Source organism: Macrobrachium rosenbergii, chromosome 53, assembly GCF_040412425.1.
Source record: "Macrobrachium rosenbergii isolate ZJJX-2024 chromosome 53, ASM4041242v1, whole genome shotgun sequence".
NCBI lineage: Eukaryota > Metazoa > Arthropoda > Malacostraca > Decapoda > Palaemonidae > Macrobrachium > Macrobrachium rosenbergii.
The window spans coordinates 5,209,998-5,237,392 of record NC_089793.1 but is presented as its reverse complement, the minus strand read 5'-3'; the positions used below and the strand labels follow the sequence as shown (position 1 = coordinate 5,237,392).

Sequence of the window (27,395 nt, the reverse complement as noted above, 5' to 3'; positions counted from 1 at the left end):
ACTATAAATTATGAAAGCGAAGTGCACAGGGATGCATCCTATTCGTACGTAACTTAACCTAAAGTGACGTAAAATGAGGCGTTGGTATTTACAAGGATGCAAACCCTTGAACATCATATATATATATAGCTACATTACCTTAGAGGTGCAGGGATCCATGAATCAAGGTGGAGACAGAAATTTACAGGTGTAGGTGAGGCAAGGAGTTAATAAAGGCAAGACTTTAGACAGAAATTGAGGTTAACCCTTTCGCTTACCGATGACGTATGCAAACGTCATCCAAATTTAAGTCCTTCACTTACTGATGACGTATCCAAGCGTCAAAAAAAAAATATTACATATGGAATATGTAAACAGCTGCAAAATGAAACAGAATTGAGCGGTCTACCTTGAAAACTGTCAGAGATATGCGTCTTTGAACAAATAAAAGCAAAAACATTTTTATGCTTACCACCCGAGTCACTGCCACTGCCCATAGACATAATTGTCATTAGAGTCGTAAGCGAAAGGGTTAATTAATTTCAGTGCTGATTTAAACTAGTGGCATCGTTCAAGATTTCAGTGATGTGTTAAACCCCACAATGGAATCTAAAGTAGCCTAGCAGTGACTTCTTTTAGTCATGTTATAATACCTAATTTCAACCAAATACAAAATAACTTACTTGGCTATAATCAGCATCATCGTGTGAATGGTGACTTTCATAATGAAGTAATATTCCTGGCTGAAAAAACCTTAATAGTCAACACAAGCACTGGACAGTCCCATAGGTGAACAGACACTAAAGACTCCCTGAAAAACAAACAAAAACAAATCTGATAAATGCAAGACGCCTAAAATTCTATGATTAGTGTTATTAGTCTAGCAGACAAAACATTGACAGGATCTTGTTTCTGGGTACGTCAGTCATTATACATACAGTACTGTAATGTTTGACAGAACATTTGCCATTGGTAAACATTAATATCTGTATTACAAAGGTGATAAACAGAGGGCAGTTTCTTAGACAAAATGCAGTTTAAATATACAGGCAGTCCCTGGTTTGCGACGGGAGTTCCGTTCTTACGCCTCATCGTAAGCCGAAAATCATCTTAAACCGAAAAATCGTCAAAAATCCTCAGAAAACCTTACTTTTAATGCTCTGGGTGTATTGAAAACGATGTAAACTGCATTTTTATTGAGTTTTTCATAAAAAAAAACTTGCAAATTTTTATTATTCTGCCATTTTGGAGCCATATTTCTTCTGTCGGATCAGCGTATGACGCGTCGTAACCCTGGAACATACGTCGTAAACCGGGAAATAATTTCTGATAAATATACTGTAGGCAGTCCCTGGTTTACGACAGGTCTGGCTTACGACATTCCGAGGTTATGACGCTTTTCAAATATATTCATCAGAAATTATTTCCCGGTTTACATCGCATGTTCCAGGGTTACGATGCATCGTACGCCGATCCAGCCGAAGAAATATGGCTCCAAAACGGCAGAATAATAAAAATTTGGGGTTTTAAATTAAATACTCAATAAAAATGCAGTTTACATCGTTTTCAATACACCTAAAGCATTAAAAGTAAGGTTTTCTTAGGATTTTTGACGATTTTCGACGATTTTCGGTTTACGACGCGGCGGAAAAGCGGAACCCCGTCATAAACCGGGGACTGCCTGTATTTAGTTTACTCATATTTTTAGGTTTCTTTCACTAGACTGAGTCCGCCATTATCCTAGTCTGACTCATCAGGACAAGTGTACCAGTTTTTAGTGGTAAAATATTGACTTTAGAGGATAATTGTTCACATGGCATGAGTCAGGCCAAGTGTACCAGTTTTTAGTGGTAAAATATTGACTTTAGAGGATAATTGTTCATACGGCCCATTTACTTGACTAACCAATCAGCTTTGAATTTCAGTCAACACGAGTTATTTTAGGTCTTTATCTGATGTCTAGACTTGGCCACCTTGGTTTCTGTATGGTGACTGTTGTATGATTCATTATTTGTCCTAGTTTTAAAATATTTTTAGAAGAGGCATTACAGAGATAAGATTTTGTGAATATTTTTATAATAAGCATTACAGAGATAAGACTTTAACACCCATGAGTGCTGAAAAGATTTTGTTGTATTTGGATGTATACAGTATACAGTAATATATTTTCAACACTCAGGACAGTTCAAGTCTTATCCCATGTATTTAAAACATTACAACATTTGTTAAGAAAAAAATTATTCTAAAACACAGAGACTGAGATGGAAAAGTGTGATGGCTGGTGAAAATTTGGAACAACTCCTGAAAACTCAAAATTCAACACTGCATACAGTATTCAATTCTGCATACTTTTAAGCAAGGAGGTGAACAATTTTAAATGTGAAATAGGTTACGTTTTTTTCTGATACAGTACTTTAGATGTGATTATGACTTTGACAAGGAATGAACATCATAGTGTATTTTGATGTGTGTAGACTCTGAAAATGACAATTACTTGAGAGGTAGGGGATTTTAATGTAAAATAGGGTCTTTTACAGTTTTTGTTTGATATTGATATATTTTTATGGTACATATGGGAAACCACAGTAAGATAGTGTAGTCCTGGGGTCTGGGTAGGTATCTAAGAATGTATGGGAAACCACAGTAAGATAGTGTAGTCCTGGGGTCTGGGTAGGTATCGAGGAATGTATCATATTTCAGTAGTTTTTGTATTTCCCTACCCAAAAACCTGTTTTCCACAGTGGTTCCCCTTTAATGTTAGCCTTGGGTATTTGTAACTGGTTAACCATCGTTTCAGAGAGAAATGAATACCAAATTCATCAAAATCATATCAGGAGTAGGTATGTTCAGACCAGGATTGGTGCATTCTTTCCTACTATAACACACTAGCTGTTGTAAGAAGTGTTGTAAGTGTAATGTTTTAAAATGGTAAAAATTTTGTCTTTAAACCTCTAATCGAGTACAAATATAACTGTTTGATAGTTGTGATGCGATACACCATTTCCTAATCTAGGACACCAAGTCCTACCTTAATGGAGGTTGAATCCCACAACTTTGTGTAACCTAGAGGGCCATAAGTTATGGAAAGAAATAAAGGTATGCTTCCTAACTTGGCCTAGGACTTAATGTCTGATCTGATTTGAGGTGGGGCTAACCTGACCTCGGTGACTTTAAATTGTCAACAGTACTTGGTTTCAGTATCTCCAAAGAGAAGGGTAGCTGCCCTGTTGCCCCCACCCTGACTGAGATCTGGTTTTCCATTGCCATTAAATGCTATATAAGAATGATGGATTGACTTAAGCAAATTTTGGTTTCATACATGCACTTTGGTGTCCTAGACACCAAACTCATCAGGTCACATAAAAAAATTGCCAGGATAACTATAATTCACATGAAAATCACTTCATAAGTAGCCTAGACTAAATGTCAATACATACATGCCTGGAAGTATTATGTTTTGCCAGAATACGGTACAGTCATATTGACACTGACTCGTTGCCAAGACTTTAAGTCCTTATAAAGACTAGACTAGCAGTGTTGATCCTTATTTACACTATCTTATTGTAGATTAAAAAACTAGTACATACTCTTTTAAACCGTATGATTGAACTTTTGTAACTATTTACTGGAATTGTGATTATATTTGGTAATACCAGTATTATATTTATTACTCAAACATATAATCTCCACTGCATGGCAAAATCATGGATGCTATAGTAAAATGCTTTTGAAAAATTTACTCTTATATCCAGGATATAAAATTTTTGTTTCTTAAGTTCTCATATATATATATATATATATATATATATATATATATATATATATATATATATATATATATATTATATATATATATAATCTTCAGAAAACCATTCAAAGAATACTAAATTCAAAATTACGTTGCACTGAAGACCTCTTTAAAATTTAAGTAAGCAATGCAGGCTGTAGGGTAGGTTGTGGAGGTTGGTTTTCATCATTGTTGGGGTGAACCACTTGCTTTTTTGCTATCCCCAAAAATAGATTTACTGCTAATAACATTTGGGGAGCCAAAGTGGAAAACTAAGCTCTTAATTTACAAGGTAACCTACAGCAATACATAGCTGCTTTCAAGGTTAGACTGGTCATCAGTAAGGTGAGATGATCTGTGGAGTTATTTAGTCATATTATTCTAGTACAAAGGGCTCAGGACAGTAGGAGGTATTTTACTGACAGGTGAAACTTGGAACCAGACATCATTATTCTTTAAAGAAATAAAAGCAAAAACCACTACAACTTGTGTCACAGGAACAGTACATAAAGCAAATACATATATACTGCTTACAATGTGCTATACAAGACACTATTGACAGCCCTTATCAGGTATCTTTGACATGATTGCAATTTCTTTATTCAGATACATATCAGGCTTAAAATTGTCTTTCTGTGTTAGATTGATTGATTGATTAGTTGGTTGACTTTAAATATGTTCAACTACAGTGTTTCTTTGAGGATGTGGTGACTAGCTATGTTGATACAGGTAATTTGATAAAGCAACTTATTTTGTCTAATGATGAAATCAGATTGAAATTTTATTTGATTGCAAATTAGCTCCTAACAGACTCATTTTATTGAGTTTACAGGTATTGAACCATACTTCACAGTTTTAACTGTGGCTGTAAACAAGCAAATCTTAAGACATCTGGTTCTATAAGAATTGAATATAAAATTAAGGCCAAGTGCTGGGACCTTTGAAGTCATTTAGCGCTTAAAGGTTAATTGAGAGTAAAAAGGTTGTAAAAGTTTAACAGGAGTAAAATGTTGCAGTTGCTTTATGAAACAATATTAGGAGAGGGTGAAGGGCTAAATAATCTTAAGCAATACTGTACAGTATTAAGGTTTGTGAAAGGTCTCTTGACTTTGCCTGAAGTGTTATGACTTGTATCAAGCGAGGTGGGCCAATAAACAGTTTCTGTGAAGGGAATACCTTTCAGAGGCACTGGTACAGATAGCTGTAGGAATGTGCCTGCTAATGGTAGTAGATTTGGTAACTATCATGAAATAGGGAGGGTACAAGTACATTTATTGTTTTGGCATGTCAAATATCACTAGGCTACTTTCTTATGTGTGGTCAAGTTCCATTTATTTTTGTGATGTGAATGTTAATAATGTTAGTGAAGATATAGTACTTTACATATTGTTATTTTATTCTGTGGTAATGGTTGTGACGTTTATGGAAATTCCAGAAATTTTCAGTCTCATTCTTATTATTTAGAATAGAATCTCCTTCATATTAATAATAATAATTTGAATTTGTACTGGATATGTTTTTAATGGAAAACTTTTGATTTCAGATGGTTCTCCATGCATGGAGAGGGTATAAAACATATGCCTGGGGGAAAAATGAATTAAGACCGATTAGCAAAAGGGGCCATACGGCAGGCATCTTTGGCAGACAAGACATGGGAGCGACAATCGTGGATGCCTTAGACACCCTCTACATTATGGGTCTCATGGAAGAGTTCAATGAAGGAAGAGCATGGATCCAGTACCACCTAGATTTCAATCAGCTTGTGAGTGAAGAATTTAAGATGAACTGTTTATAATAATGTATTTTCATCCTTAAGTTAAGGAATGGAAGTGTGTATTTTATTTAGACATACTTCCTACAGTTTAGAAATAAGTACCTCAGATCCACAAACCATGCTGCGATTGACAGATAATTTAGTTGTGATATTGTTGCAGTAATTAGTAGTAGATTTTATTACCCCTGTTTTTAAGATTTTTTTATAATTGCCCGCCGCCAAGTTCAGTATTACGTTTAAATGATCTCACTGATGTAATTAGCAGTTGAGACAGTTCTATGGGTGAGTAACTTTGTACACCCCTAATACCATTTCATTGATCGTGACAAATGCAGTTGTGGATATTTTTGTCATTGTTAATTTTAATCTTGTCATGTACACAAGAAAAGATTTGAGAGTAGATAATACTTTGAATGTGGCACAATAACCCCTTAACTTTGTATACTTGCCAGCTATGTTATTATGTTATGCTACTTACTCATGTGTGATATATTTTGTGGAAAATTTCTGAAATTAAATGATGAGTGGAAAGGAGTTCAGTCAATTTTACAAATAATATGGAATTACAGTCAGCAGTGGGCTATGAATGTTCAAGTGTGAGCTAGACCACAGGGTCTTTTTTATTGATCAAATCCTGTCCCTATCAAAAGACCAAACCCCTGAAACTTGTGTTAAGTTGGGATGTGCTTTATGGGGATATCATGTTTTCTTAAGTATTTGAGGGAATACAATACTGTATAGAGTTTGAAATGGAAGTATAAGAGTAGGCTCTTAGAATGCAACAGAAATTTGTAAATCAATATCAGTGACAGTTCAAAATCTTAGATTTTTGTGTTTTGTAGATATTTCTTGTGTTGTTGACTATTTTCCCCATGTATTTATTTCTTTTATTTTTCAGAGATCAGAGATGTCTGTATTTGAAACGAATATCAGATTTGTTGGCGGATTGTTATCAGTGTTTGCTCTGACTGGTGACCCACTATTCAGGGATCGAGCGTTACACATTGCAAGGAAGCTCCTCCCTGCCTTTGACACTCCGACTGGAATACCGTATGGTTTAATTAATGTTGGAAATGGGGTAAGGATAGCAGAATAATTTTTATGATACTTCTGTTCTTGAATACATTATTCCCTTATTTTATAAGAATGCATAATACGGTACATAGTTTTGCATTTCTTTATACGTAGCCAGTAAATATAAAGCAGTAAATTTTACTTACAAGCTGCATTACGTGCCTGATGTATCTAGAGTAGTTATTGTTCAGTAATGAAGAAGTAGAGTGCAGAAAACAAAGCATTATTTTACAAATGCTTCATTTTAACAGAAGATTGAATGCTCAGGAAATGATATCATTTCTTATGTAGTTGTGCCACAAAACAGCGTCGGGTGTTTGTCATTTTGTAGATTTGTGAGAGAAGTCAAATTTCCAGGTTTGTAAGGGGACATGAAAGTTTTTTTCAGTTTAGAACAAGAAAATTAGAATAAGAAAAAGATGTTGGTGAGCTTTGGGCAAAGAAAACAAAGGAAACACCAAAACAAAAGACAGGAAGCACATGCTGTATTGGGCACCACTGCCCTGCTGGATCAGGGGTTTGGTTGCTAAAAACTAGGAAATTGGCTTCTCTTGTGATACCAGTCTCTGACTTTGGAAGATCTTTTACCAGTGTATGGGTTCTTTTTATATGTAGTGGGAGTTTTCTCATTTTTAAAGTATACTATAGAAAATTTTCTTGCAATAATCTTCGGTGACTTGTTATGAACCTAAACCCTTTGAGAATTTATTTCCTGGGGAGAGGCGGGGAGGCCAAAGCTCATATGTGGTATAACATGCATAGTTCTGGCTTACTCTTCATGTGCTTACGGATTTTGGTTTCATTTTGAAGGCAAATGTGTAAATGTACTTTATTGTAGTTGTTAAAATTGAAAAATTATAAAATTTCCAAGTTTCATAATGCTTGGGTTAAGCAAAGAACATTAATTATTAATTTATTTACTTTTATATTAGAGATTCATGAATTTTGTTTAAGCCATGAAAGTGTATAGTTAATACTATTTCTAGTGATATACATTTTTGCTATTTTTGCCAGTGAAAATTACAGTAGACAGAAATTTGTATAATTTTCCATTTGAGAGTTCTTTATTGATAATTCACCTTGAACAGTTCCTATTTGCATGGGATATAGAGTTAATGATCCCCAACATTCCGGAAATCATCCCAGTATGTTACCCATGGGAAAATATTTATAGTTGCACATTTTTTTTTTACATTTTCTCCAAAGTATGTCATTGGATGTTATCGAAGTCTCAAGGGATAGAAATTGCACAATGTCATTGATGTCCCCAGTGGTTAAATAGTAGTGTTTGTGTAGACTAAGCATATTGTACTCTATTAAATATAAGAAATATTCTCATAATGTTTTTTCTTGCCAGATTGCAAAAAATTATGCTTGGGCGAGTGGTGGCTCAAGCATTCTCTCTGAATTTGGTACCTTGCATCTTGAATTTGTTTATCTCTCTGATATATCGGGAGATCCAGTGTTCCGAGAGAAAGTGCTGAGAATTCGTGAAGTCATAAAAAAGACGGATCGTCCGGGTGGTTTGTATCCGAACTACATGAACCCTAAGACAGGAAAATGGGGCCAGCGTAAGTACCCACTCAGTGTCACAATGCTTGATGCCTGAGACTATACTTAATACCATTAGGAATGGTTGCCACTGTACGATTAATTATCTCAAGGTGTCACATGTATGTTAAGTGAATTTGTAGTCATATTCAAAATGTATTGAAAAAGAATACTGGTAAATTTATTTGTCCTTATTATTAAGCAGTTTAACAAAGCCAATGTCACATTTCTAGACTCATAGGGCTTATCCAGAGGATTTGTTCTGGAAGTTAGAGAACTCTTCCAAGAGGGTAAAATTTAGGATGTTGGACAGCCAAGTGGAAAGAGATCAAGGGGAACATTTAAAAAAAAAAAAAAAAAAAAAATAGGCATTTAGGAGGGAATTGTCTCTCAGGTCATCAATATCATGTCTTAAGTATTTGGATGTGTTTAGGCATTCAGAGGAGGTGCTGTCTTCAATGTGCTTTTGCAGCATCCCTTCATCACCAGGCTGACTTACTTAACCTCCAAACTTTAAAACTTCATTCATTTTATCTTGCCTGGGTTTTTTTACCCCTCTTGTAAGAACAAATTGTTTGGAATAGCTGAGTGAGTCAGAAATATGGCCATGTAGTCTGGTTATCCTGCTTCATAAAAAAAGTTTTGTAGGCTTATTAATGAATTTCTGTTTGTCTTGAAATGCATAATATTCCTTTGTGCACTTGCAAGTTTATGGAAAAATGTGTCATTCTGTATTTTGGAGATAATTTGTCATTTTGACATTTTACTAAAGATGAAACATAAGATTTTGTGGATATGTGGTGTTGTAACATCAATACTAAACATTTTCCCACAACCTTACAGTGATGAATATTGTATTATGACAAATATATGCTACTTTTGCCATTCCTATGATTAAAATTGACAGGAAGGTAGTTTATTGTCATTTTTAATGAGGTTTGTAATAGCTAAGGATATAGAAAGAACAGGCATCTCTGTTAATTAAAGAATTCTAGTGCCACTACATTGATGTATATGTATCTAGAAATGCCAACTACATATCCCCAACATTATTTGTATTGCATTAGTATTGTTTCTGCTGTCATCTGTATTAGAACTCTTAGCATGTTATTAGTCAAGAATGGCGGCATTATCAAATGTTACAGGTATTAGTAAGTACCCTAAAATACCCACAAACCTTTCGTGTGGCTTCATATTATAATCATATATTAGGAAGATGAAGTAAAGTTCGAGTCTTAGTTATGTGTGTATTTTTCAGGCCATACGTCTGTTGGTGCTTTGGGCGACAGTTTTTACGAGTATCTCATAAAAGCTTACATTCAGTCGAACCGTCAAGATGTTGTAGCCAAAGAGATGTACGAGGAAGCAGTGGACACCATCACAAAACGTTTAGTTCTGAAGTCTCATTCAGGTCTAACGTATTTGGCAGAAAGCAAGTTCGATCGTTTAGAGCACAAAATGGACCACTTAGCTTGTTTTGCTGGTAGGTCCTTTTTTTTTTTTTTTAAATAATACAAGTAAGACTGTCACAATCTTTGAGATTTTGAAAAGATTGATTCTGTTTGTTTTGTATGAAGACCAGTACATCAGGGTTCTAAAGCATGATTTTGCTTTCTTGTAGGTGGTATGTATGCACTGGGTGCAAACACAATTGACAGTGAACTTTCCAAGACACACATGGAAATTGCTGAAGGCCTGTCTAATACCTGCCATGAGTCGTATGCACGCACGCCTACTGGTCTTGGCCCGGAAAGTTTCCGTTTCACAGAGGGTATGGAAGCAAGGGCCTTAAAATCATCTGAAAAATATTATATTCTTCGACCTGAAGCCATCGAATCCTGGTTCTATATGTGGAGGTTTACCAAAGACCCAAAATACAGAGAATGGGCTTGGAGTGCAGTCTTGGTATGTATCAACTGGTAATCAGTGTTATACAAAACTACTTGGACAATAAGCAGTAAGCACTGTTTAGTCATTAATGTATAAGCCTAAACTGGAAATATTTTGTTTTTAAGTTGGTGAACAATCCTAATACATGTAAGTTTAAGCTGTGCAGTATGGATAAGCAAGTGGAAATGAGCAAAAACAGTAATTATTTACATGGCTAACTTGTAAATTGAACCTAAATTAAAATGTAGATAGATTCTGAAGTTATTTAAATGTGATCTATTTTGTGAAAGTTCCAGTTTTTATAACACAAAAATTAACAATTATTAGTCCCCTCTTGACAAAGTAGGGTTGGACTGTAGTTTTTCTCCCCCCACTTGTTCATATATTGGTCCATCCTTCAATATGTATGACTTGAATACCACATTTCTAATTCCTTCTACATGTGTGTGAAGGTATTTCAGTCAAACTGTATACAAGAGTAGTTCCTGCTTAGATATGCAAGGCGGGAGATACTATCTATCTTTCTTGCCTTTTCTTTTCTGTCATTCTGAGGAGACGGTAGGCAAGGTGAAACCATGACACAATATATTGCAAACTGCCAAAAATTTAGTTGGGGAAAATTGTTGGGACTTTTCTTCGCAAGAACTAAACAGTGCTGTCGTCAACATTTCATCTATCTGAATGCTCACCTTTTTGAATGAAGAAACTAATGTTGCACGTTTGATCTTTCATAGGCACTGGAAAAGTACTGCAGAGTGGAGGCAGGATTTAGTGGCATCCAGAATGTATATATGGAAAATCCTCAGAAGGATGATGTACAACAGAGTTTCATCTTTGCAGAGACATTTAAGGTAAAGATAATGCGGACCACTGTAGATTTCAGGGATTTTTTTTTTCATAATTTATATATTCTGTATGGCAGTCTTTTGTGAGACTGTTCATACACTCACAAGAAGAAATAAATTTCTGGAAACTCTATTATTTACTTTACATTGCCATAATGAATATTTCTTTGCTAATAAGAATATTTCTTAACAATTTTTGTAAACATTGCCATAATGAATATTTCTTTGCTAATAAGAATATTTCTTAACAATTTTTGTAAAACTTACCAATTATGCTGTCTTTATTTTATTTTATTTTTTTTTTGTTTCAAAGTTGAATGCTTTGTCAAAAGAGTGGTTAAAAAAAATTTTGTAAGTTTTATATATAATTATTTACAGGTTTGTTTTGAAGTTAAATTGGGTAAACATAGCTGTAAGATCTTTCATAATGATAGGTGTTGAAATAAATATTTATATTAACACCATTTTAACAATGTAAGATTTGGGGAAATAACACAGTATATAGGAAATTCAAAATTTTAAGGACACTTGAATTGTAGTTAAAGAGGAAAAACACTAAAAAATAATGATTATAGTTATCCAAACATTTATGCAAAGCTTGCTAGCTTAAGGCCATGCTTAATTCAGTTGAGCACTTACTGTTACAAGCTTTAAAATGTGGAAGGTGAATTTATTTTGTTACCATGCATTTGCTTTTAATGATCGTTGAATATTGCTATCCATTCAGTTCGAGCTCAGGTTTTATATAAAGTTTGTGAACTCCTTGAGTAACTTGAACACTTAAGTTTTTTCATGCTTTAGCATTATTCCTGTCTATTGTCATTTTTAGAGCTTTGTTTCACATTTATTTTTCTATATCATGGTCAGAAATGTAACTTCAACATTTTCTCACGTTACAAATTGTAGATATCAAGTTTCATAATACACATTTTATTATTTATTTATTTAATAGTTAACTACTCTCTTTCCCCCTTTCTTTTCCCAGCCCGAGAAGAACCTAAAAGAGTTCAGAGGTGTTAAACAAATCATTTATAAGTAACTAACTCAGATTATCTTTTCCACTTGCATATTTCTTATGCATCACTCATATTAAGGTTGCAGTGCAACTCACAAAATAGGGAAGTGACATAATAGAAGTATAATGGCAGTTGGAAGGCAAAAGTAAGAAGCATGATTGGTGGAACATGTTTTTGCACATGCACCACTTACTTGCTGCCCAGATCTCTGTAAAAGTGATTTGCACACAGACTGGCTAGCCAGAGATGGGTAAAAAGACATTAGATTATTTATAGATTATCCATTTACTGTAATCGGTTGCTCATTTAATCAACTTTTTGTTAGAGAAAAACATACTACTGTACATTTTTTGTTGTGCTTTATTTATGTAAGGAGTTTTCATATTTACTAGTTTGGCATAAATTTGTTCACTTATTAGAGTTTTATTCTTTTTCAACAGTACTTATACTTGATCTTCTCCGATGACTCTCTCATAAGCCTAGACGAATGGGTTTTCAACACAGAAGCCCATCCACTCCCAGTAGAAGGAAAAAACACCTTCTACCGTAAATCACAAGGTTTGTATATTGGATCTTCATGTTAATCAACTTGGGGAGACCAATAACTTATAGTCTAGTTAGTTATCTTCAGCCAATAGTTATAGTTGAGAATCCCTTTGTCTGTTAACATCATATTGTAAAATTACCTCTCAGTAGTATAACAACCATAGTTTCGTGTGTCGCTCTACTGTACATAAAATTTCCTCTAACCTGTCTAGGAATGATTTGTTGTTGGATGTCTGTAAGACATGCTGCATGCATTTTTTCTTTAAAGCTACATGTGGGATTGATCTGTCTCTGTATAGAAGAGCATTCTCATATCTTGTGAATTCTTTATTGTCTCTGATGTTGTAGAATCCAATGTCCTCTGTTTCATTGTAATGCCAACATTTTTCATATGTCACTGTTGATGCTTTTGTCATGTGGTACTTGCCACTTCTTCCATGGCTGCATGATGCACTTCATTTATTAAATTCTAGAGCTTTCCCATTCTTCCATTTTTAAGATGACCATTTTTGCATCAGAAAAAAATAAGTTACCCAAGTTTTGTTATTTATCTAATATTTTTATTAAAGAATTTTGTAATTCATAAACATGGGAATAAATGTTTGGCTTGATTGACCTTTCTCTAGTATTTCATGCTGCAGTTGTAAAAAAATATCAGGGTTATTTATCATGATGGATACCATTTACAGTGTGCCGTGTGTGGCTAACTGTAGATGTTGCTGAAGGTTCTTGGCAGCATTCCTTTGGCCCCAGCTATATAGCTTTCTGCCTTTTTTTATCCATTCCTATTTTGGCCTCTTCCTACTTAGCTGTCCAACTTATTACTGTATCTTACTTCATTGTCGCTTATTTCAGAACATCCCTCATGGGGATGTAAGTTGGACATGGTTTCATTAAAATATTTAATATAATATAATATTAATGTGTTGGGTTGGGCCATCATGGAATAACTGTTATAATCTTGATGTAACTTGGGATACTGCAGTTGCTGTGGAAAATGTGCTAAGCCTTTCATTTTCTTTTTTTCTGTTCAATTTTTTATGTTTTAATATTGATCATTCATGAATTATATTGAACTCAAATACTGTATCAGTTATCTCAATTAAAAGGAAGGCAAGGTTGGAAAGTATGCTACCTCAGTGAGGGTTCTTATGAAGACTATTCATATGACTAGCAGAGCTTCATTGCTTATGCCTAGATATCCTGTTAGGAGAGAGAAAAACTGAGTGCCAAATAGCTTAAAAAAAAAAAAAAAAAAAGAGCAGATTCCTCGTTGGATGAAAGGTGAATCCTCTCTATTTAGGAACCTCATCATCTTTTGTTTTTCTTTGTATGTGTACAATGGTCATCAGAAAATCTTGTTCACTCTACCCCTTTGTCTTCCTGGGAGGGTGGCATTTGATTTTCATTGTTTTGGTTTTCATTAACTATATACTTAGAAATTTGATGCTTTCTTTCTTTTAAAGTAATGTAGGTTCTGTTACAACACATAAACTGATGTTTGGTAGGTTTTGTTTCTCTTCCCTTGAATTTTTTCACTAGCAGAAGCATTTGACAGTTAAAACAAGTTTTTATGTTTAATTACAACTATATGCCCTTTTTTTCAGCAGAAGCAAGTATAATGATGTGGTGTATTTTTTGTAGTATGTAACCCAACCTTGATAACATTAGGCTATGCATTTCCATTTAGCTTCCATCAATAGGTTTCATACAGATTTGTTTCTCTTGTTGGGTTAGAGCATTATATTTTTCCATGTTGAAGGGAGGGTTGGTCTAGCACTGCTAGAGTTTGTTACATTAAGATGAAGGAGATTGTTCCATTAGGAAGGGAAAGTTGCTCCTACATTCATCTTGCAGTTTTTCAGTTTTTTTTTTTAGATGGAAAAATGGCCTTGCTGTAGTTGTCCCCATGTAAACGAGTTGACAGTCTTATCTCTCCTCAAATGCTGAGACAGGCTATTCTTTGCGTGGGAGGTATTGCCTTTTATCTATTATGGCCTTGCTCATTTTAAGTAGTTATTTAGCACTTGGTTGTTCTATCTATCTTCCTGATTAAGCATAAGTAATATCAAGAAGCTTGAGTGTAAAATAATATTTTAATTTTTGTCATTTATAATCTGTTCTCAAGTCAAAATTGTTCTAATGAGTTACATTAATAGTTTGCATAAACTATTGGGTATGTTTACCATTAATGTGTACTTAAGCCATTCTATACCACTTATTACATTGTGTAAATCTTATGTAGAGTTCTTGGCATGCATTTATTTTATTGTCTGAATAGCAAGATGTACATTTGAGACACTGCTTGTGTAAATCTGTCATGGTTTGTCTTGATTCTGACATGTTTCATATTAGCAGCTGTAGCCTTGAGAGCATCCTCTTCATGGTGGTCATTATTCTACTTTTGCTGTTTTCTTCTGCTCTGCGTAGTAAAATTTTGGTTTGAAATTGAAGAGTAAGTTCTGTTGGTGTTAGCATGATTGTACCATAATGTCCGTTGCAAGGAATGGACAGGAGTTCTTATCCCTCATCCTGCTTTCCTACTCTAGATTTTTTAAAAAAATCTCTGGCATTTTTCATATAAGTGAATGGCTTGGTTCTGATTATTAATATTTAGCCTACCATTATTTTAGTTTAGGTTGGTTGCTTTTTGTGAGTAGCATACATTACGAATCTCTAAGTGTTTAATTATTTAATTCCTTATTTTTCTTCGTGAAAATAAAGCATATGTTACACGTAACCCTTTATTTAAGTGTTGGCAAGCCAAAGAGTGGAAGCTAAAAAGTACTATCTGTGGTGCTTTCGTGCACCCCATCGTGCTTCATCAGAGCTTACAATCCCCATTATTTCTTCAGGATAAATTTCATGGCAGTTTCTTCTATTCAACCTCTTTCTGTTGTACTGATTACTGATTTCATGTTGTTGATTTTTTTTATATGTCACATAAGTTGAATTTTCAAGTTTATCTTTGTGTTCAGCTAATATTTTCTGACACGACCTGTTTTGTAGAAGATTCCCCCACAGAGCAACTCAGGTGTCTTTTCACTGTATTTAGCTTGATTTGTTGCTTTTTTCAGTTACTCAGAGTTGGTTTGGTGCATGACTAATATTATGATTTAGTTTTGAATACAGTGAAATTCATAGCTGGCTTGCCAGATAGCACTACAGTGGTACTCCTTCAACCTTTGTCTCAAATGGGATAGTCTCCATGAACAGCGTAATGAGAGTTAATTTTTGACTTAGTGGTCTGGTTGAATTAATACTAGTGATGATTATGATGATGAAAATATATGGACAGCATAGTAGTCCTTCTTTAAACAAAAATGATAAAAAAGGGCAGAAAATTTATATCCATTCACTTAGCATTCCTCGTATTTGTCATTTTATTTTTCTCTACTGTAGGAAAGTTGAAGATGACTTCAACTAAAGCTGTTGATAAAAAATACAGTATTCTATGTTTGAAAAGTAGACAGGAGTTAGTTTTTGGAATATAATCCAGAAATTTACAGCTGACATTTTGCCTTGATCTCAGGCTTGCTGATTTGCTATTCTATTGGGCTGTGGAAGATTGGTCTTTATTCTGTGGGGAAATTACTAATGTGTCCTGCAGCACTAGAATCCAGAACAGTATTTTGTTTGGTTCATTAGGGTTGGTTGTGGGTTCTGTACTACAGCCAATAGTGAAAGTTGGTAAGATGAGGAAAGCAAAAGACCTTGTTGGTAGTATTAATGTTGGGTTTGTCCTGATGGTTATATAGGGCCTCGAGTATTTTCAGCCTCATCACACCCTGGCACTGCTAATATTTTGAATCTGTCAGTGATCTGCTGCTTGGTAGGTCTGGCACAGTTTTGGTGTATGTGATGGTGCGTAGTCTCTTCCTAGACTTGACATAAGATCCTTTCAGAGGCTTGTATAGTGGTCATACCAATATAGGAATGAGACACCTTCGAATTTAGCAGTTAGTATATGGATAAACCATGTGATGCCTTATAAAACTAGTTTCTTCATACAGCCACCATATAGAATGTTCACTTCCCATTTCTTGCTGTTTAGTATCCTGCCTGCAAAAGCTGTAAGGAAAGTGTTTACATAGTGGTTGGGTCCAATTGCTCTTCTCTCTTGAAGACAAAAAACTGCATACCTGAGTGCATTTCTGACTGCAAATGCAGACTCAGCATGATTGGTGGGTTTGTATGAAAAAACTAGTTTTGTCTTTTTAAAACTTGTGCTTGTTTAGTGTACTCATACAAAAATACCTAGATAATTGGCGCATCTGTTGCCACTTGTGAGTGAACCCAGTTGTTTCGTATGCCACATTTTGTTGCCTTATTGCCTTTTGGTGGCTGTATAACCAGTGATAGCAAGCTTTGAGCTGTCTCAGTTTTTGTACAGGGGATAAGTGGATACAAGTTCCTTGACTTGAGGTTATCCCCCAAGTACACATTTTCTTGACGTATACACTTTTTAAAGTCATTATTTTTTCTTTTGTGTTCATAATTAAATTTGTTTTATTTATTTGTTACTTATAGTCACACCAATTTATCTATTATCAGTTAATGAATTCAAATTTTTTGCTCTTTTTCATTTTCACTTGACAGCATACAATTCTGTTGAAGCTTGCTGTGGAAGTTTGTTATTGGCTCATGTATGCTACTGATGAATACAGTAGTTCCCAGAGGCCAGCTTACCTACACAGTAATCATATTTGCACCTTATTTGATTACTGTAATTAAAAATAAAGATCTCAGGTATCTCAAAATTTTTAGATGTACTGCCAGGCCTTCACTTCAAATCTTATGTAGTACAGTACTATCATGCTCAGTCATCTTATTCAATACCCTATACCCTTGTAAATCCCATTTAAATGCTTGTTTTGGTTAAGTCAGATTTCCTCAAGATCCACAAATGTATACATTTTTTCACATTATACATTAAGAGTTGTTTCATTCCCCTAGCACAAAGCCAAACTTACAGTTGTTATAGTAACTTTTTTTTTCAGCACTCTCTCCCACACTTTCTTGCACTACTCCATTAATATTACCCCTCCATACTTTTTACATTGCAGTACATAACCTTGGGTGTATTGTGTTACTATTGCAGTGCTCCTGTAACCATTTTTTTGGTCCTTCCTTACTGAAATATTTTCCCTTACAATTATGGAAAGAATTTTTCTGTAAGAGGGAAATATACTTTTATGAATGTGACTTGATTATAATGGAACCTAGGACATAACACATTATAACAGTTGATACCCTTTGCAATTTGATGAAAGAGAAATTTTTAATTAAAAAAATACTGTAAAAAGGTCTATAATGTAGCAATATATTTTTATAACGTTTTGATAAAATTTTTTGAATTTAGTGAAGATTATTAAAAGTAATAAGGTTTCAGTCTTTTGTAAGCCAACTTAGGTAATATTTGCAAAGTTTGTACAGTAAGTTTTATGATGCACAATGGCTTTTGTGCATGATGAAAAGAACCACTGAACTCTGAAGTGAACATGTAGCATGCTTTATATTCGGGTGTGTTTTTTGTTGCTGTGATATAGAGGTGAACTTAAATTCCTTAAATTCTTTCAAGATACGTGTGATTAACTGTACATAAATGAATATCCTTGTGCTCTACATTTTTCGTATGATAGAGGGCTGTAGCTCACTTATTTAGCAGAGAAGCAGTCGCAGCTCTTTTGGAAATTTTAAGACTGTAACTGTAGTTATATTGTTTTAGTGAGTACTAAACTAAATTCAAAGTAGTTTCTACAGGAAATGTTTAGAGTACATATGTAGGGCAATTAAACTGGTCAGCCTAGTTGCAACAGGTAAAAATGAAATTGAATGGGTAGCTTTGTAGCGTAATTGAGTTTATGATGAAAATAGTTGTCATATTTGCCACAGGAAAGTAAACCTTTAATTTGTTGTTAACTTGTTTTCTTTTTCAGGTACTGATAACCAGTGGCAGTAAGGTGAAGGGAAGAAGGAATTCCGTAGTAAGATGACGACAACTTGAAATCTTGACGACGATGGTCAATGGTTATTTTTTTTATCATGGAACCTCAGTTTTGTGGCTGAGCCTTGGCATGATTACAATCATGCCTCTAGAGACCCAATTGTTTATTATTCTGTATGAAAGTGTAAATGGTTCGTTTGCCCTAACCCTATTGTTGACTTGTAAATGTTACACAATCAGACATTTTGAACTTTGAGTGCTGATCGGTCATATTGGTAACGGTGTGCTGTATATTGTCGATGGAGGTCGTAAGTAAAATATCTCATTTTGGTTCTTGTATACTCTTAGAAACTTGTATTCAACATGTCACCTTTTAATTGTTTGCTAAATAGTTTTTGCACATAGGATAAATATAAAACAAAAGCATTGGTGGGATCAGGTGCAGAGCAGCTGAATTACTTCCAGTTTTCCAGACCATTTTGGTAGCTTTTAAGGTTATATTACTTATATTTAGGACCACAACTGCACGCTTAGCAGTGTATTAGTTGAATGACAATCCTTGATCAACAATATACTTCAAAGTTCATGATTACTGATCTTACAAAGTCTATAACGTTTAGTGGACATTAAACTCCAGATACAATTTAGCAGTGTAGGAGTCAAGCATAATCATATTTAGACACCAAGAACTACATCAGTGATTTGGTTCTGACCAAGTCATGTATTATACAGCAATCATTCCATGTACTGATACCAATATTAGGTGTGAAAGACAGCTGCATATGCCTTTTGTTTTCAGTGTAGGATAACCTTTTGAAATATTGTGGTTGAAATGAATGTAAGTTATTTGTACAGTCTTCACACTGCATCATAATTATTTTTTTAACACAGTGGAAGAATCGGGTATCCATGTTGTATCTTGTTTTAGTCGTCTTTTTCATCTTGTATTCTTGGTTTGCACTACAGTTATCTGCATAACTGGACAGGAACAGAAACTGTTTGCTCTTTTCAAATTGCATTGGAAAGATTTGATAACCTCTTATGCCTCTGCTACAACCAGTACCAAGTTGATGATAATGACATTTTTAGACTCATCATGTAAGGACCTTGTAAATGTTTCAAGCTTTATTTTGTGCGTTCACCTTATGACATTTTGCTTGTAGGTGGTCTTACATGTGCAGATTAATTACACAGTAGTGATCAGCCTCCATCTGCAGGAAACATACAGAATGTGACATGATGGGTCTTGATTACCATTCCTAATTTTAAATCTTATTCATAAGGTCAGTATAGCATTGCTTTTTTTTCTGAATATTCCTTCTTCATAAAACTGCAGTAAACTGAAAACTTCATGAAGTGAAGGATGTCTTCTTGCCTGTACCAACAGCACTTTTTCCTCACATAGACAACCATCTGGGATTGGTGGGCTTATAAAAACTTGTCTGTGGCTAATCACACACTGATCATTTACGGCCACAGATAACAGTTTTTTCTTTTAGGTTGTGAATTTATTTTTCATAGTATGTAATGATGGTTATGGAGTTTTTGAAGCTGAAAACAAGTACTTCATTGTATGATATTCTAAAATGGGAAACAACAAAAATAAAAAGTTACAATGACAAACTGCAGTTTGCTGAGAATTTGACCGTGTTGGAATCTCAATGATAGGGAATATGACAATGCCATCAGAACCTCAAAGGGTTAAGGTGGGGACTTGTTGCAGCTGGATGTGCAGATTTCAGATAAATTGGGAGAAGTAAAGCAAGATACAATACAGGAGGCCTTCAGCTTTCCTTTTCTAAACTTGCACTGTACTAATGACAATGAATTGAGTTAATCATTAAGTAAATGGCTGTGACCCGGGTGAGTTTTCCATTATGATATCCAGTACATAATGACCTTTTCCCGTTGTCAGAACATAACTAGATAATCAAAAGCCTATTCTGTGAAAACTTAACATTGCTTTATAATTATTAGTACAACGTTCAAAGGCTTCCACTGCCTTCGTGAGAACTCTCCCAGTAGCAGGTGCCCTTATGTACTGTAGTGTTTGTAACGCATATTTCAGACAACTTTATTTTCACATAAATACTCCCTTGCTCCTTACTATGGCCATCATGGCTGCATTTTTATTCTTTTAGAGGAAATTGATCTGTGATATGTTATTGCCCCCCCTTTTCTTTTATCTAGTTATATTTCTGTAATCTGTTGGTCAAGGTGAACACAAACTCTTGGTGAAGACTGTACAATATTTGGTTAATTTTAAATTTTGTATATGAATTTGTAGGAGACGAATTATACTGTTACAGTATATCAAACAGTACACCAATTGTCTTTTTCTCTTCGTATGCCCACCATTCATGTGGGTTGTATTATTGCACCCATGTTAGTCTCTGTCTGTCCATCCGTCCACATGCTTGCAAGAAAGGAATGATTAGTCATGTCCCATCACATTTTTGAGTAGTAAGCATGTCCTATATGTAGGTCATTGTGTACAGCTTTTTCTCAAAGGAGTATTTGTAATATCAGTTATTTCCCAGCATATTCTGGCACTGACTTATTTGTAAGCTTTGTTTTATTTTACACAACTGCTGGGTTACCAATTGGCTTTATTATTTAGTGCATTATCAGTGTAATTTTTCTTGTGTTTTTTAACCGCCACCTTGTGATTTGTCCAGCCCTCGTGTATAAATTTGACTTGGTGGCCTGGTTAAATTACCACATGAGTAATAATCATTTCAAGTGATAGTAGACAATTATTTATTCAGTTACATCTTACTGTTACGAAGAGAACTGGAATACTGTGTAGACTATATGCAATTATGTTTCACACCAAGGGTATTTGAAATTACATGTGCTCTGATTACTATTTTACTGGTATCCAGTAGAAAACAAGCTGGCTTGTTCAGGTCTTAATGAGATTTTGATTTTTAATGTGAATGGTGTTTTTCATAAGATAGATTTTTTATTTTACTTTTTCAAATGCAAAAAATAAATGAGAGGTGTGTATGTGAAATCTGTTGCGAGTGAGATAGGTTGTGGATTGCAATGTGTTCTTTGCATATCCTCTGGTGTGTATGCACTACTGTACTCATTGCTGATATTTGGTGTTGAATGTAAGTAAGGCTTCTGTTCTATTTTTCATTGCATTTTTAAAATTTTCATCGTTGTGATGACAGTAAAGATTAAGTTACTGAGGTTATCTTTAGCTTTTTACAAAATACTGGGGTAACATCCATTTTTATTTATCTTTTTTTTTTTTTTACAGTTTAGCCAGACCTATCCCTTGCACAATGATAAACAGCCTTTCTCATAGATAGTGTATATGTTTAGAAATGAATTGTTTTTAAAATTACTTACTTTTTTATTCATTTTCTAGAATTTTGATGTACAGACATTAACATCTATGTAGAAAAATCTTAGTGCAGAATCTTCATAGCCAAAATGAAATGTAGCCTGTCATCTTCAACCTTTCTTAAGAAAATTTAAGCCCAGTAAGGTTCTGCTTTTAGAGAAGCCCTGAACTTACAGGTGCTTCACAGGTCTGATCTTTTGATAAGTTAAAGATATTCTACAGCTGAGGTAGAAATTAAATGGAATGACTTTTAAGTGAAACTGACGTAACACTTGATTTTAAGAGATTTATACATAAATGCATCATGTCTTGAAAGTAGCCTAGTAAAAAAAACCATCATAAGGTAACTGGCATGTAAGGGACTGTTATAAGCTGATGTGGTAAAGTTAAAAGGTATTTGATAATGTTGATAAACTTATTCTGCTTTTACCGCACACTTGATCTGCAGTAATTACCAAGTTTGTGGTTTTTGGGGAGTAGTTTTGCATTCTTTTTCCTAATTTTTATCATGCAGTATTAAAATAATAAATGGAAATTGTCTCAATAACATGAAATGTTGCATGGTCCAAGAAAGAAAAGCCAAGTACATTAAGGAAAGGCAGAAAGTTCATCATCTGCAAAAATCCCAAGTGGGAGGAAATCCAGGCTACCTAAAGTCCTGCAGATAACAAAAGTGAAAATCCATTGTAACTTTGAACTAAATGTGAGCAGAGAAATGGACGCACTAAGATTAACGACATAGCATATTAAGAAACAGCAGTTGGACCACTGCTAGAGACTAGGTAACAAGTTATTTGGTCAATCAATTACTGTAGTCAGTACAGCAGCTAGTCCCTGTGCTCATAGTTGGTCTTGCCTTTGCAATGAATAAACATTGCCCAAAGGATAGTCTGATAAAGTAAAGCAAATGAATTTTATAACTGGAATAAATGGCACTGATATGCTTCACTCATACATCAATATGGCAGAAATTTAAATTTTGCTTTACTATTAGCCATATAAACATCTTGTGAATCTGTGTGAGGTGTACCACAGTATATTTATATAAAACAGCAGTTTATGATTTTTAATCCACATATTTTATAAGCCAATGTACAGTAGTTTACTCTGTATGTGACAAATGAAAAAGTGAGAATAGAGATAGGACAAGTTACTGTTTTAACTTGCAGGTTTTCGTTGCACAAGTTCTTGCTTACTAATGGGGTTTTAATTCAAGGTTGCGTGTGATTTATATGATTGATAGTAATATGTGAGATAAGTTTCTGTAATGTTTTTTCTTTGGAATCAGAATTCCTTATTATCACTGAATTTTTGTTACTAGAAAATCAGTTTATATTACATATTTGTACTTCATGGTCCAGGAGTAAACATGACTCCTTTATTTAGTGTTTTTTTTTTTTTTTCCACAAATTATTACTAATTGAAATATCTAACAATTGTTTAACACTTCAGTCTGATGTAAAGTCTTCTCTTATTTGAAAACATTTGTAACCAATATACATTGTGCAAGGGATGGAAGGTGTTTTTGTAAACTTTGGTCTCTGACAGTGCCTATTAGCTAAACTGCTTTGCAATAAGAATCTCTTCAATATTCTATTAAATGACCTGAAATTATTTTGCTGCTGCAAGTGTGTTTGTAATCCATGCTTTTTATTAAAGAACTATGAAGGTGGCTCACAATTGGAATGCTTTTAAAGTATTTGACTTTATATTTGGCAAATTAAAACCATGTAACTACTGGAGAAATCACATTTCTTCACTTTGGAGGTCAACTAATTTCAAAATTCTTAAGAAAATTCTACCTCAGAATTGAGAGCATTAGAGGTCGTTTACAATTCTTATGAGATTAGATGGTACAGAGCCTTGCAGACAGCTAGTTCACAGTTCAGAGCCTTGCATGTTACAGTTTCAAACAACCATGCTTGGCAATCAGCTCATGCCAGTAGCCAAGTAGATGCTTCAGTCACTCGATATTGGCCTTTCTGTGAAGTGTTGTCCTTATAAAATGCAACGTTCATTTGATACTCATGATGTGGGTACCTTGAATGCTTTGTTACATAGTTGTCTTATTTTTATTTCTTGGACGTGAAGCAATACGAGTGGCCCAGAACACCTTAGATAAATGTAATTCATTTGACAATGAGTCACTGCTTGAGAGTTGTTGTTGTTGTTGTTGTTGTTAGTGGTATTTTTTTTTTTAGAGAATCATTTAATATCAGAATATTGTGCTCTTGCTCTCTCTATATCTACATAGATATTCTGTGCTAAGTCTTGTAGTTAGTTCATATTCCAATTTTAGGCTTTGATTCAAAATTTCTTAGTGTCTTTTCTCCAAGGGTCTGTTGAGGTTCCTACAGTTAATGGGTATTTAAAATATACAAACACTTTGGTACTTAGTCAAAGATCAATATTTGACCTTGATTTATATTTTATCAGTATTGCTCAGTGCTAAAGATTATGAGAATCTACATTTCCACAATTGTGTACAGTAAGTTTGGACAGCGAATGAATGTGCCACAATCAGAAATGGTAATTCCAGCCATAGCGTTAGTTTTTCGTACAGTTAGCAGCCAGCCTTCCATCCAAAACATTGTAGCACCTTAATTTACTGTCCAAACTATCTTTGGTTGAAGATTGATAGCTCTACTGCTTATAGGGTCACATCACATGTTAATAGCAATCTTAATTGTGGTGTCTTGGAATAGTTGGATCTCGTAGGCAATTTTTCCATAGGACGAAACTTGAGTAGATTCAACAGTGTTACTGTACATCAAGTAAGTTAGAGAGCAGTATAAGCTGATTTTATTCTTATTTTCTCATATACAAGGTGATACTATCCATGGTTTCTCGAAGTTGCTTATTTTATCAATATTCATGTACCTCTTCACTTCCTTTCTAAATTGCATTTCATTAGATATTGCATAGATTATTTTTAGAAGTCATAATATACAGATTTATTATCAGGTTTTATAGATTTTTCTGTACAAAGTCTTTGGCTTTCTTAGTAATTAAGGAATAATATTTAATAGTTTGTAATGTGATACAAATGACTCGAAATTATGTAAAGTAGTGTAAATAAAATATCACAAGGTTACAATGGAAGGATAGGGTAATTTTATTCAAAAAATCCTGTTGTTAACATCAGGTCTCTTATCAAGTCTGCAAGTGGGTTAAACTACTGATATTTTGACGGATTTATTAATTATGAAATTTAGGTCTGGAAGACCAAGTGCCGGGACCCGTCAGGATTATTTTGTGGTTTTTATTCTAGTTTTATCTTTCAGTTTTGCTGAAGATGAACAGTTATGTCAGTCTGATATGACCTTTGTGCAACATACTCTTTTTCATCTGTATTAAAAGCAGGAAGTAAAGCATAAAGTTAAAAATTTATCACAACAATCTACAAAAGGCTCTAATGAGTAGTGTTTCACATTTCCTGTTTATGGTTTCATTTGGGAATTCCACATTTCCTGTTTATGGTTTTATTTGGGAATTCCAACAGCATGAGGTAGTTTACCGAGCTTGAATTTGGGAAGTTGCCTTTTGTTAACAAGTAATGTTTTTGGTAAATATCTGTTCCAGTTACAAGAGGCATTCAATGAATAGCCTTTGTACTGGTGACTTTTTTCATGAATATTTTTAGCGAGTGGTTAATAATTTGAGAATCTGTATTTATGATGACAATAAAGAAGAAATAGCATATCCCTTCCACTTTAATTAACACAAACACATTCAGTGGCAACATACAGTTTTTTGTAATTTAGGTGGTGTACATCTTTTGATTGGCTAATACAGTACACATACGTCTTTTAATTATTATAATCACGGCAGTTTTCATTTCACACAGTGGGCAGTCATTCCAAGTCTGCCTGGCTCTATAGTTAGTGGAATATGACAAGTCATGGCCAAAAACACCCTCTGGGATAACTTTTTGCCTAACTTGGCCTTGATCTGTTTCCAGGGTGCACAACTTCTACTGCTATGTTGAAAATTAGCTATGATGAATGCTTATACCTCAATGTAATATGCAAAATTTAATGGTAGTAACAAAGGAGGTTCACAAACTCTGGCTGCAAAATACTGATACAGTATACATTCTCAACAGTACAGTATATTCATATACTTGAAACTGCCAGAAATGTGGAAAATTCACATCATTAGAAAGCTCACGCTGAATTCTCTAAATAAACTACATAAAACCAAATGGTCAAAAAACATGAATTTTGCAAAGTGACTTTTAAGTAAATTCATCAAGAAAAGAAATACACGTTCATTGCATAAATTGTATACATATTTATCTATGACATGCTACATAAATTGTATACATATTTGACATGCTACTTGACAAAATGCCTGACAAAACATTCCTGTATATTCACTAATATATACTGTATGTAGTACATAAATGTGGGTGAAGTAGAAAGAAACAATAATAAATTTTACATTTCGTAATACGTTCTACAAAAATGCAGTACACGAACGAAATAAATGTGATCAATTAACTTGTGCATACCTGTAAATCTGGAGTGAGTATCATGCAATGGGCTAGAACCAACTTTTTCTCCCAAATGCACTCACATACTGTATACTGTATAGTAATTTTCTTGAATCACAGGAAACACATAAGTACTGTATTTTTCATTTCAAGACTTAAAAATACTGATAAAAGTTATGCAAATTATGTTGTTTTTTACTGTCATCCAGGTAAAATCTGTTGACCAATACTGTATTTGTCAAATACATAGTACGGCACCAATTTCGAACAGACGGAGAGGGGTTAAAGCAGCCACCTGATCACTTCAGTTGTCTGCCGTAAGTTAATTTAGGAATCCTAATCCTTACTTCCAGTAAGGAACCAATCATCTCGGGTCCATTTTATCAGTGACTGCTCAATCTTTTAGTTTTAAACAGCTTTCACCAACACTGGCAGCAGCCAAGGCTACCAGATAATCTTTCAAAAGCAGGACATTCAGTGCCTTGAATGTGGCCCAAGTCAGCTATTATTCAGAAGTATACCCTCAGGAGTTATGGCAACTGTAAACCTATAAGCATCTAAAATCTTCCAAGGAGGCTTAATTCAGTCTCTCCACTAGAGGCCAGCCTTAGGATATATGGATTCCCCCCTCTCAGAACTTCCAATGATGGACAGTGATGCATGTATATCAGTAGGGTTTCTTCAACAGGTAGCAAGAACAATTCCCTCGAGAGATACCCAGATGACCAAAATGATACTTTCTGTTCAAATAATTTATAATTTGGAACAAAAAATTACTGAAATTATTTTTGTGACTGTGATACCATTACTATCAATAAAAAAAATCAACTCCGGAACAGTGTTGGAAGCCATTTGTATAGGTTTGTCTATTTTTTTTCCTCACTTTTAGTTTGGCACTCTGACATTCAGTTGATCTACTTAACAGTTCAGCTCTGTAGCTAACACTATGCCTCTGATGATACACAGCAGCAGCATACTGTACACTTCTTTAACATTACTGTTCATGAAAAGTCCTTTCACGGAGTGCCCATTGTTCCTCTGGGTGAATGTTATGAACTGTGGCTTCTCACTCAGCTTGTGCATTACGAACTGTAGCTTGAAAGCACCATGTTCGTAGCAGAAACACACAAGAACCC

General features: G+C 34.4%; 1 protein-coding gene and 1 pseudogene across 1 annotated transcript in view; one reads left to right on the top strand and one right to left on the bottom strand.

The window, feature by feature from the left end:
• alpha-Man-Ia (alpha-Mannosidase class I a) overlaps positions 1-25,466 on the top strand; it is a 28,273-nt gene extending 2,807 nt beyond the window's left edge. The window contains exons 2-9 of the mRNA XM_067096530.1: positions 5,310-5,528; positions 6,439-6,618; positions 7,972-8,185; positions 9,424-9,648; positions 9,787-10,070; positions 10,790-10,906; positions 12,357-12,474; positions 18,402-25,466. Coding sequence (XP_066952631.1) covers positions 5,310-5,528; positions 6,439-6,618; positions 7,972-8,185; positions 9,424-9,648; positions 9,787-10,070; positions 10,790-10,906; positions 12,357-12,474; positions 18,402-18,424 — 1,380 coding nt within the window. The 3' untranslated portion in view covers positions 18,425-25,466. The remainder of the gene's footprint in view (positions 1-5,309; positions 5,529-6,438; positions 6,619-7,971; positions 8,186-9,423; positions 9,649-9,786; positions 10,071-10,789; positions 10,907-12,356; positions 12,475-18,401) is intronic.
• LOC136834046 (putative neural-cadherin 2) overlaps positions 1-27,395 on the bottom strand; it is a 316,958-nt pseudogene that overhangs the window by 287,592 nt on the left and 1,971 nt on the right.